A 13,909-nucleotide genomic window follows, 5' to 3' on the forward strand; every position below is an offset into this window, starting at 1 on the left:
AAATAGTATATTTATCGTCTGCAGGAAGATTTCTCTATAAAACTAAAAGATATTTTTTTGAGACTATTTTTCAAATAAAAAAATCGATTATAAATTCAAAATAAACTTTTATTTATGACATAGTACAAATTCATTGTGTAAATAAAACAAAGTTGTTTTATAAGTTTTTTGTTTAAATATAACTTTAACTACATTTTTATATTATAAACAATTATGAAACCAAAAAAATTAACAAAAACAAATCACTTAGCTCACTCACTTTTATACGTGTTGATACGTGACCAGCACGTATAAAAATATTGTTTCTAAAAATACCTCTCGCTGTAGGTATTATTTAATAGATCGCAATTCCCCCAAACTCACAACGCCACTACCGCATGGCGCAACAACATAAGTATACTTTATAATAATTAATCAAATACAACATCTGCTTTGTCACTAAGGAAATATTTGACCGATAATCTTGCGCATGCCCGTCGAACCGTTATTTTTCAAATTAAACCGGTATAGCCAAAGCTCAGACATGACGCTTTAATTAACATATTTCTAACCAATAAAAATTGGTTTCGGACAAGCCGCTACTTCGCGTCGGGTTAAATTTGAGAGATAAGGAACTCACGATAAAAGATCCAGAATTGTGATTTAATACAAAGTTATCATTCAACACATATGCATATTAACAAATGTATTTAATTGCGTATTATCACTCGCTTGAAACACTCGTCTTTGTGAAAAATAGTAAGCCATTTATACTGTAATACGACAAAATTTTGATTGGGAATAAAAAATGGTGAAAAATACAATTGACACAGTTTCTGAAACAATAGAAAATGAGGATAATGCAGTGGATTTGGATCAAGCACTTTCTGTAGCCGGTGAGTTTTATATATACTAAGCTTAGTATGCATATTCAATAGTGTTTCATATTTATTAAGATTTTAAAACTACAGTAGGTATTTTTTAATATTTATACCAATATTCAAGAAAAGAAATGTTTATGATTAGATTAAAGTTTTAGGCCTTTTTTACTCTGTTTTAAACAAATTATTTAATTAATTATCTGCGCTTTATATATCCAGTGTTGATAGAAAATTGGGGTTATTATTATTATTGCAAAGTAATAATTTTTATATAGTGAATAAAAAATAATTAATCGTTATTACGAATAAAAGGTGATTAATCGTTAGGTATATGGCCATTTTTAATTCTTGGAAGATATGTATATTCAATAAAAACTGACTTTAAATTTATATTGTTTTAAAAATTAAAGCTTTAAAAACATTCTTCATAAAAATGTGAGTATTTAGTAATCATTCTATATACATTTTTATAATATATCATGTAGTTTATTAATTATTTTTTAACGCAATAAACTCACGATATCATATTATATTATGCGTATAATTTAACCCTGGAATGCTATCGCGTCGAAGTATGGCAGATCACTTAATATATAATGTATGTTCTACATACTATGTAAATTAGTAATATGTAATTTAATTTTTAAACGGTATCGAATTTAACGAACTACTAACCTCATTTCCGATGTAAACAGTTCCTTTTAGACTACGGATTATTCAATAGCTATATGTATTGAATATTATGTCATATGACCGATCAGTTCATAATCTATTGAATTTTAAATCATTCATAAATAACAGTGATCTCAATTACTATCGTTTATATTATTAAGTATAATAAATATGTGATAAGAATATCTACAAAATATGGCACGATATATGATATAAGAAATAAAACCAAAATAATTTGTTGGCTAGCGGTAAATAAAACAAACAGCTACACAGTGAATAAATAATTTGACTATATTAGAAACATCGTATCAGTATCAATAAAAGTTTATTTGCTGAACGGTTTCACAAAATATAAATAATAATAATGATGATATAAGCGACTGAAACGGTAATAATGACACCTAAAATATATTTTCTATAAGAATGAATAGGTCGAAAAAATCGCATAAAATTTCGTGATCACGTCCATAGGTATTCAAGGTCAAAGTTCGAAAATGGTTTTATCTAAAGATCTCGCTTTGTATGCATTAACCTATATTTGAAATTTTTATAGTTGTAGAACATAAAATTCACCACAAATTATATATTTTTTTAATATTCAACCCATTCTGAGATAGTCATACATGGCGTAACACAAAGTAAGCACTGTGAATCTTAGCATAGGTGCGGTGTAAAAAGATATGATATGTGCTTGCAAAACAAAGGCGTTATATCTACTTATTTATTCATACATTTCACACTTTAGTATAGTCACTTTGTCAAAATTATTAAATGATATTTTAATAAAATTCCAAAGCGGCCCCCATGGTTTCGAAATCAAAACGCTTCCAGTACATGTATCAATCGTCATAACTCAGACGATAATTAAGTATGACGGCGCATCACTAGCGCCATCTTTTAAATTACGAGGAAACAAGATTTGACAGCTAGTCGGTCTGGTGAAGCGTCGTATCGATGGTTGACGGGAAAATCTTGAATACCGCCATTATTGTGGGTAGTCAACGGCAAGCGCTACCACGTCTGCGACGAATCGCCTTTGTTCGTCATAATTTTAATATTGTGTAATTGCAATTTTTTACGAAAATAATAAACAAATGGCCTATCCTAATAGATATGGAGATGTGCCTTTAAGTATTTCTACTCGTAAACAGACAAAAATTAGAAAACAAACAAACTTTATACTATAAAAAGATTATATACATTTTAAATATTATTAGAATTGATTTGTTTAAAACATACAACTATCAATTTGACAACCATTTGTTAAGTTTATGTAAAAACATAACAAATTATAATTTGAGAATTTACTACCTACTTGGACTTCTATTTATTAGACTAATTCTAGTAAGAGACTAGACTTTCTGTAACACACAAACAATTCTAAAGATTAAAAAATTCACATTAGTAATCAATATCGATTAAATGCTACGTGTAATCATATTTTAATAACCTAATTGCTATCTCCAGATAAAAATACATTAGCTTCCATCAATGTCTATGTAATATATAGACATTGATGGATTTTTTACGACGCTTCGATAAATATGTTTATATACCTCAGCTTTAGGCTACACGAATTGTAGTTTCACAAAATTATCTTTATCTATTTCTAAAGTACGGTATACTTAAGTATATATAAAACTATCATAATTATTAAATAAATAATGGGTTTGGCAGTAGGTTAGGTGAAGCAAGTAATATTTAGACCATACTTTTTTGGTACAGCAAAACAAATAATTTCAATTTCACCAAAAAAATTATATAAATAATGACCTCCTAACCGAACTGACTATCCGTGCAGTAGACTTTATAAGTAGGGCACAAATGTATGTACAAAATAGGTGCATTCTCATAATCTTCAATTCAGAACAATATGACAGACACCAGGGGCGCGGTTATACAAAATTACCCAGGACCAGGTCAACACCTAACCTAGGCTGCTACTGACAATTTATTAATAGAATAACCCAATAAATATGATTTGCCCAACATATGATTTCAACCTAGGACTTCGACGTATGAAGCCTATTTAACTAGGCACTAATTAAGGCAATAAATGTAAATACTACCTGCATAAATGTACATACTTAATTAACTACATTTAAATGTCGACGCAACTATTGATCTAGTTACATTTTCTAGATAAGTTGTCCTGCTTTATATAGTAAGGCAAGTTGAAAGCCGTATTACACAACTAATATAAATAAAATAAAATTAAAAAATTAATAAATTTTTAAGTAACAAATAAAAGCTTGAAAAATAAAAAGTATATTGAGAAGGAAGTTATTCTACATTTCGAAAGCTTATAAAGTAAAAGGAAATACATTCTATCAGCAAGGTTAGTAGTTTTTACTAAATATACAATAATTTATAAAACAAATACTAAATAACTTATTTAAAATGCCTTATGGTACATAATTATTTATTGATATAAAATACTATCAATATTTATTAATTAAACTAAAATGTTAATCAATATAACAATATTGCATTTATTCTTAAAAAAATGTTCACAAGCAATTTCGTTTCCATGTTATTTATATTAAAATTTGAATATTTTTTTAATGTTAATAATTCCAAGTCTAAAACTTGCTGAGGCAATTTATATAATTTTACGAATAAATCGTAAAAAACTAACTAAAAAAAAAGAAAATTAAGTACTCAATGGTAAAAAACTTAATATTGAATAAAGGTAATATGCATATATTTAATTGTTGACGTTAAATTCAAATATTTAACTTCAACAATTAAACATAATTATATATTTAATTGTTGACATTAAATATTTGAATCTAAAATAGTAATCACTCTCTTTCATCTATATTTATTTGACTTATTAAATCCAAATAACTTGACTAAGTTTGATTAAACAATATAGTAACTTTTAATAAAGTTATTAAAACGTAGGTTAAATCTTGTTTAACAAGCGGTTTTAGTAAATTGAAGTTACTCTTATTATAACAAATCAATGCGAGTTTCTACGAACATTTTATCAAAGTTTTCTATTCGATAGTTAATATACGATTAAGTTTGTTTAACCAATATAGGTAAATGCGATTTTATGTAATTATTATCGTCATATACATGTTTCCCTTATATAGGTAGAATAAACAGTGTAAAAACAAGTTACATATTTTATTTTGATGATAAAATTAAAATTTACACTTGTTCTCAAAACACTTGTTTTAATTAACATTTATTCCGTTTTAATGCTTTTTGAATGGTTATAGTTTAACAAGAATATTTACATACGTACATATGTTTATAAAAATATACAGCATTTTCATATTTACATTATAAAAATAAGAAGCTCAATTTAAATATAACTTGAAAAATAAATAAATATTTGAGGAACAAATTAATATTTGTTCCTAAAGTTAAGTACGGTTAAACTGCAAGGCCTGTGCAAGCCTATCTGAATAGGAACCACCTGCTTATCATATTGTTGTGTTCCGGCTTAAAGAGCCAGCGTAACCAGTCCTAAAGGACAGAAGATCTTTATTCCCAAGGTCGGTGGCGCATCGGCGATGTGTTAATATTTCTAACAGTGCCAATGTTTGTGATCCAATAAAAAAAACAAGTACGAAATAAGGTATCTTAAAAAAAATGCTTTATTACCGTATGATCATTTATAATGATGTATTTTCCTTTTAATTTCATTTGCAATATTTACAATATTAAACTATGAATCATTTTTTTTCTTAGGTATTGGGTGGTATAACATACGATACAGTTTGGCCTTGGCCCTCTTCCTTATATCTGCGATTATAGATCCGGTCGGCTACTCGTATTTGCTCCCAGCCGCCAAATGTGATCTACAGATGACAGACGCGCAGCGTGGAGTCATCGGCTCTATCCCATATATTGGTACGTTCATCTTGAAATCACATTTTTGTTAAAAGTAATACTAACAATGTTCTCAAAACATTACTAATAGTCAAAAACAAAAGGGGTTGGAATATGTATTCTAAAACATAATTTAAACAATCGAATCACTAACTCATGATTAAACAAATGTTTAAGGAACTTTTAGTGGTTCAAATAGATATAAACACCGACCCTAAAATAAATTCTCAAGCATGCATAAAGTGGCTTGTCCTTGAAAAGCACGTTTTCTAAAATTAACTTGTAAAGCCATATAATATGACTGCATAAAAAACAGACTAAGTATCTTTTGCCGTCTCTCCTCGGGTCTTATATTAATATTCTTTGTTATTAGGTGTAGTTGCTACTTCATTTCCATGGGGATATCTTGTAGATACTAAAGGAAGAAAAAAGACAGTTGTATATAGCTCACTAGCAGCCGGTTTATTTGGTGTGCTCGCTGCTTTTATGCCTGATCTCACTAGTTTTACAATTTTCAAACTTCTCTCAGCTTTTTGGTAAGCAAGTTTTATGTATCTATTTATCATCGAATTAACCATAAACCATTTAACTAAGACATTTTTTTTTATGTTATACGGGGGTAAACGAGCAGGAGGCTCACCTGATGGAAAGTGATTACCACCCCCCATGGACATCTGCAACACCAGGGGGGTTGCAGGTGCGTTGCCGGCCTTTTAGGAAGGAGTACACTCTTTTTTTGAAGGTTCCCAAGTCGTATCGGTTCGGAAAAACCGCCGGCGAAAGCTGATTCCACAGAGTGGTTGTGCGAGGCAGAAAATGTCTTAAAAATCGCGCTGTTGTGGATTTTCGGACATCTAGGTGATGCGGATGAAATTTAGAATTTTGACGAGATGTCCGAAGGTGAAATTCAGCTGCCGGGATTAATCCAAACAATTCCTCGGAACATTCCCCGTGGAAGATTCAGTAGAAGATGCAGAGTGATCCAACATCTCTACACAGAGCCAAAGGATCGAGCAGATCAGAAAGGGCTTGATCGTCGATAATTCGAGCTGCTCTAAGTTGGATACGGTCAAATTTAAGGAGCTGGTTACTGGGGAGCACCCGCCCAGAGATGAGAGCAGTACTCCATGTGAGGCCGAATTTGCGCCTTGTATAGTCTTAGGCGATGGGCCGACGTGAAATACTGTCTTGCCTTGCTAAACACACCAAGCTTTTATGATGCCAATTTGGCTTTGCCTTCCAATTGACCGCGGAACTGAACGAGGCTTGAAATATCGACGCCAAGTATTCCGATACTAGCTGTGGCGGCTAACGGAATCTTCTCAAATCGTGGAGTTACGATGAATGGTGTTTTTTTGGCAGTTAACGCGCAAACTTGCGTCTTTTTGGGGTTGAAGTGGACTAGGTGTAGCCGGCACCAGTTCGAGACTTTGTTTAACGAAGTCTCAATTTCAGACACAAGTTTGTTCCGGTTTTCTTCGATGTTTTCCTGAGAAATATTAGCACTGCCGGTGTATGAGGTGTCTACGGTACTGTCCTCTGCATAGCAGTGAGTGTTACTGATTTGCAACAAGTCATTGATATGCAGAAGAAACAGAGTGGGTGATAGAACGCAGCCTTGCGGAACACCAGCATTGACGAATTTTTGGAGAACAAGGGGGTGATGGCTATAGGCCTATAATTGGACGGGTCTGAGCGGTTACCCTTTTTAGGAATCGGATGCACCAAAGCAGTCTTCCAGGAGATCGGGATGATGCCTAATGCGTAGGATTGCCGGAAAAGACGCGTTAAGACCGGTGCCAACTCGGGAGCACATGACCGTAGCACGATTGGAGGGATGCCATCGGCTCCACTCGACTTATGAATGTCCAAGGAAAGAAGTCATTTACGAGCTGCACTTTGCCGGAATTTAACCTCCGGCATCATGGTATCACATCGCGGGATTGTTGGTGGTGACTTTCCTTGGATACCCAGAGTCGAATTCGACGCGAAGAGAGAGCCTAAAAGATCAGCTTTCTCCTTCGCGGTATGGGCCAATGACTCACCGTCCTTGTGCAGAGATGGAAAGGAAGGCTGACAGAAATTCCCTAAAACAGCCTTAGCGAGAGACTAGAACGCACGTGTTCCTGAAGGGAGACGCACCAGTCTCTCGCCAATTCTGCCAATGTACTCTGTCTTCGCCTTAGCAATCACGTTTTTGAAGGACCTCGAGGCAGAGTTATATTCCTTTCTGAATGCGCTGGTCTTTACATCACGAGACGCCGATGCGTTAGCCCAGTCATGGTAACGTTTCCACTTTCGGCGTGAGGCCGTTTTGCAGAAACGACCAAACCAGGGCTGGGACTTGCCACCAATGGGCACAGCAGTTTCGGCATATAAAAATATTATACATTTAAAATTTTAACATAAACGAATTAAATTCACATCAGATACAGTATAAAGTTTTCTTACATCTCCGTTTATTTTATTCTAAATTTTGCAGTATAGCATGTCCAGCCTCAGTGCCGTATTCTTTTATTGGGGAAATTTTACCGCACAGATACAGAGATATTACACTGTCAATAACAAATGCCATGCAGATATCGGGATCGGCTTTGGTGCCATGTAAGTTATTTTTATTTAATATTTACACGCACCATGCGTATTTTCTTGTAAAAAAACCTGATAGATTGTTCGTCATTTGTCGTCATCCTTTTCTACGCAGAAATATGTGAGGTATTGCAATTTGTAAGTACTATCTGTTACTGAACTGCTTGATATTATAACACCAGTTGGAAGTGCCAGTCTAACGCTTGGGCATGGTGAGCTTTGCAGAAGCTTTTAAAATGATACAGTACGGTAATATAAAATAAAGACTAAGTCTCTTCAATGATAATCAAATGGATCCTCTCTTGTTTCGTAGGATTTTTCGTAGGAAGTTTATAATCATACTTATTACACCACACACAGTTTTTTTTTCGATGTGGATCTTTACCCCTGAATACTAAATTAATAATTATAAAATTAAGCACACGAACCACTGACGATAATCAGAACCTGTTATTTTCGGTTCAGATTGACGTGTTCCATCTACTGGTGCAGTTTGACTTAATCAGCCACATGAGTACTATGAATATATTTCCAATTGCTTACACACACAAAAACATTTTTTTATTACAGTACTAGCATGGGCAATACTACCACTCGATTTCAGAATTGACTTTGGTTTATACTATTTCCGACCCTGGAGGCTACTTACGATAATATATTCAAGCTTTTTTATCTTAAGTGCAATACTTATGTCGTTTGGCCCGGAGAGTCCGAAGTACCTCATTTCACAAGGCAGACATGATGAATCATTGAAAGTATTAAGAACTATATACTCTGGAAACAAAAGAAAACCCGCAGCTGACTATCCAGTAAATATTTTTTTTTTATTATTTATTTCGACAGATATGTACAAATATTTAATTTTATACCACATTATAACTGTTTTTTTGTATGTGAGTAGTATAGTATTATTTTAATGCATTGGTAAACTGACGGGAAAATAGGCCATAACGGTAACGCCGTAAGAAACTCACCCTTCAAACTGGATACAACGGTATTAAATATTGCTAGTTGGCGGTAGAACTTATAATGAGTGGTAGTTGCCACTACCCAGATGGGTTTGCACAAAGCTGTACCACCAAGTATATTTTATATAGTGCATTATTTTTCAACATCGCTTTATTCATTGCGAAAATTTTCCAACTAAACGCCTAAGGCGACGATTACGCCCCCCTGTTGTGGAGTAAAGTCCATGATAAAGAGCAACAGCGTATCGCTCTGAGTAATAATAACTAATTAATAAATGACTCAAAACTCACCTTATCGCCACGATGATATCGCCATATGGTGATTGATTTACAAAGTTATTTTTGAATTTGATGACTATTAAGAATTAGTGACATTTGTAGATCTCCAAAATGTCTACAGTTGGAATTAACAATAGACATTTTGCGAATTGGAGCGTTGAAATATTATTGCAGTAATAGTTGGTAAATATATTAAAATTGACCACCTTTATTGCAATATAATATGTAATTGTTTTTGCTATCAGAATTATTGTAATTTAATGTTTTTGAGCCTACATAGACACAATTTAGCAATTAAAATGAATAACAATTTATTTAGGTTAGCCATAATCATTATCAGCAAAAAATAAGAGTTAATTTTGATGAACTAACTTATTGAAACTGTTTGTCAAAATATTAATATGTATTCGAATCGCATAAAAATGATTTAACTGTCATGTAATAATGGAATTGGTAACTATTGATAAATTAATTGCAGTGATTATCGATACCGAACCATATAATTTTAATATATTTTTTATATATTATATTTTTTTTTAATTTCAGGTGAAAAGGTTGAAATTACCCGAACAGGACAAACAAAAGCAAACTTTTCTCAACTCATTAGTACAACAAACAATACCGTTGCTCAGGCCGCCCTATTTGAAGGGGTTTATACTAAATGGAACTTTATTGTTCGGAATATTTGCCACGTAAGTTATTCTTCCGTTAGTAAGAATATGATATTAAAATTATTTAATCTAAGTTTATATGATCATATTTATTGGGTCTTTTAAATAACATTGATAATCCGTAAATGTCTCACTAATGGACTAAGACACCAACACAACAACAAGGACAACCAATACCAAAATACTATGTACTATGTACCAATGAATATTTGTATATCCACAGACTTTTATCTCTGTGCCTTTTTGAGTTTCATTTATGTATTATTAATAAAATAATATAAATAACATGTAAATATTAAAAATAGCAGATGTTTTGACTATGACCCGTGATTATAATCACTTTCTAACAAGTTTAATGTGTTTATTAATCAATATAAAATACTATATATTGATATACTCACTTAAGTAGATATCGCGTAAATACTAATTGTAAATCTTAATCCGACTTAAATGGGTCGATAAAATTGATAAAACATATACAAAAGTTTTATTTTTAGTCTAAACATTTAATATTGAATAGGTACCTAATCTTCTTTGCAAAGACCAAGGTTTTTAAAAGAAAGAAAGTTTTGAGGATAATCCACTAATTTTAAATAACCTTAAATAAAATAATGATTAGAGAACGACGACCTTCCCCAGAATAGTGTCAATGACGTAACTTAAAATTAATGAACACAACTAAATAATGTATCTATCACATTAATGTTAGCAATGGGGATATATTTGAGAAAAAGTAGAAAAAGATAATAAATTATATGTTGTTATTGCGAAATAATTAACATATGGATAATTTAATCGTAAAACTAATATTTATTTTTGAAGGCACTTTACGTCACCATTGCTATTAATTGGGTACATTACAATTGTCATACGCTACATTATGTCTTTCTTTTTAATATTTAAGACTATGTGATCGAATATAATCATGACAGGAAACTATTGTCATTCAAATGTGTCTATTCCATTATTGATGATGATTTGACCTCATTATTGTACTTGTAATACTTCCAAAACACTGGTTGTTTTCTTTTTCAATATTTAAAGTTATACAGACACGGCCTCGATATTCGTTCCGTCCTTGGTAGATACTGGTACTGGGTTATACATATAATTAAGACTTTGTGACGTCATTCAACTCTATCCAGTACTTGACGCGTGATACAGTTTTTTTTAAAATTATCATTTAATCTAAATATTTAAAATAATGAATCAACGATGTTATTATTTTATTATATATATTGTATCCTATTCTGTGGTATTATATCCTATTTCGTCACATGTATGTGGTGCGTCCACATACCGTTATCATAGAAAGTCATTTTTGCAGGCCTGTCTGAATGTATGAAATTCATAATTCTTATGTGTTTCAAAAAATTTTCATTTTCTGAGTTTGTTTTAATATAAATTAAAAAAATATCATTTGTATCTAATATTAATATAATTACAAGAAAAGTTAACTGTCATTATAATTATTTATTGTTTTAGTCTAAATGGCCTGTACATGTGGATACCAGATATCCTTAACAGAGTGCTCACCGGAGACAGTGCCGATCTTACCGCGTGCGAAGTAATTGCTCAACGGCTTAATGAGGTAGGTACTAGGTACGTATAGCCTATTTTAAAGGAAGTAGGAAAAAGATAAGCAAATCTTAGATTTACGTATATTTATAAATCCTAGATCTTACTTTTACACAATAAACTAGCAATATAAAGCGAATTATATTTACCTAAGACTAGATTATTTATTTAAGATTTGTATATCATCTTATTATAATATATTTTCTACTGAACAAACAAGAAATGTTATCTTGATAAATAAAACTTTAGTATAATATGATTAAATAGAAATGCAATACTTTTCATTCATATAAATACATAATTATTTAAATTGATTTTATAAGTTTCAAAAATAAATTCTTCTAACTTATCCAACAATAAATTTATAATCTTGTTACAGACAGCTTCAGAAAACGCACAATGTAACGATTCCATTGATTCGATGACATTTGTGATTAACACAATTGCCAATTTTTGTTGCGCCTTCATTGCTCTCGGATTCAGTAGTACTGTAAAAATTCTGGGAAAGAAAACATTACTGATCCTAGTTTATATGTTGATAGGAATATTCTGTGTACTTGTAAATTTCGTTACACAAGACACAATATTTGCGATATTACTGTCGTCGTTACCTATCACTGGGCTTGCAATAGGCCCAATAAATGCTTATGCTGTTGAAATATTTCCAACTAATTTAAGGTAAGTACTCTTAATATATATTTCCAACTATATATATATATTAATAAATATTTCCAACTAATTTAAGGTACTCAACTAAACGATTTATATTATTTATGGTTATATTTAAAAGCAATCCGATTTGTCATAGATAAAACATATAACCGTATTTCTTTAAAATAAGTACATAAGAAATACAAAATCTATGTTATTGTAACGCTTACACGTGTACTATCAAAACAAGATACAAACAAATTAAAATAACATATAGACAGGTATCAGATTGATATTTATAAAAAATGTATGTAAAGTTTATTTCTGCGTTTGATTCTAATATAAATATTACTGAATACATTAAGATGATCATAGACAATAAGTACTTTTTCATTAGTTCGTCATATTCCTAACAAAAATAAATAGGAAATATGCACCCACACATCGGTCGGTAACTGAAATGCTAATTCAGAACTGATTCATTATATAATTTATATATATTTTTTAATATTGTTGTTATATATTGATGTTGTTATACACAGGGGTATGGCTATTGGTCTTACGATGATGGTTGGTAGAACGGGTTCCATTGTGGGTACGAATGTTGCTGGCCTCCTGATTAACGCCGTCTGCGAGCTAACTTTCTACATTTTTGGAGGGATGTTAATACGTAAGTGACTATAGATATCTCACTAATGTATATATTATAAAGAGTTTGTAAGTTTGTTGTTAAAGGCATTAGTGACGTTAGCCAATGCTCACGGCCGGCCTCGCGGTTAAAGTTAAAGAGGCCTACTTTGGAAGTGCGAACCTATATTGGATATGATAACCTCAGTTTTTGACGGTTGAAATTTTAATAAAATATCTAGTGAAATACGACAAGCATATCAAAGATTTTTCTTTTGTATTTAAAGTGTGTTTGTATGTAAATTACAAACAAAATTTTGACCTTACCCCGTCGCTTTCACGTTCACATAAAAATACTAATTCGAGTAATATGGAACTTTCACATTGTTTTAGTTTGAGGTTTGTCTATGTTAGTCGTACATAAACCTTCTAAAAATAAAATGTGGTAATATTCTAAATGAATATTTCTTGTTCTTTAATTGATTGAAAATTGTGCTAATTATCTATTTTTAGTATGACCGATTATTATTTTTATCAGATTGTATATTTAAATAAAAATAATACGTAATCGATCGCTTAAGATATCTTTGCATGGTTACCTAAAATTAAATTTTGGATTTTCAACTTTATTATAAAGGCACAATAACTTAAAATATATAATAATGTATGTACTTTTAATTATTTTTATTTTTATTTCAGTTTGTGGCCTACTTTCGCTGTTGCTACCGAGGTCACGGATAGAACCTAGACCAGCTAAAGATATGCCTTTATAATTTACCAGTGGCAAACTAACAGGGGGGCGGAATGGGCGGTCGCCCCGGGCCTCCAGTCTCGGGGGCCCCCAAATGCATCCGCGTTCCCCTGATCAAATCCTAAACAATACATTTAGCTTAGTATCTACATAATTTAATCAAGATCAAAACGCGTCACTCTACAGCCATCTAGACTTTTTACACATAAATATATATACAGTTAAAACCGTTTGTGGCGACATTGTTTAGAACAACATATCGGTTATATTGACCAAAATCAAAGGTCCCGGCTGAATGCTACATAACTGTCTTATCAAAAATATTGCTTTGTATGACATTGCTTACTACGAAATACCGCATTAAACGACCACATTTCGCTAATGTTTTTGGAGAATTATATCTGTAGAACCAGCTGA

General features: G+C 31.6%; 1 protein-coding gene across 1 annotated transcript; it reads left to right on the forward strand.

Moving 5' to 3' along the window:
* The first annotated feature begins 639 nt into the window (after window positions 1-639).
* Window positions 640-13,551, forward strand: LOC113403765 (synaptic vesicle glycoprotein 2C-like). The gene is made up of 10 exons (XM_026644354.2): window positions 640-875; window positions 5,238-5,399; window positions 5,752-5,914; window positions 7,861-7,982; window positions 8,538-8,776; window positions 9,761-9,906; window positions 11,371-11,476; window positions 11,843-12,141; window positions 12,657-12,784; window positions 13,441-13,551. The coding sequence occupies exons 1-10, from the start codon at window positions 788-790 to the stop codon at window positions 13,512-13,514; spliced, it is 1,527 nt and encodes a 508-aa protein (XP_026500139.1). The 5' UTR covers window positions 640-787; the 3' UTR covers window positions 13,515-13,551.
* The last annotated feature ends 358 nt before the right edge of the window (window positions 13,552-13,909 follow it).

Source organism: Vanessa tameamea, chromosome 10 (assembly GCF_037043105.1).
Source record: "Vanessa tameamea isolate UH-Manoa-2023 chromosome 10, ilVanTame1 primary haplotype, whole genome shotgun sequence".
In the NCBI taxonomy this organism is placed as follows: Eukaryota; Metazoa; Arthropoda; class Insecta; order Lepidoptera; family Nymphalidae; genus Vanessa; species Vanessa tameamea.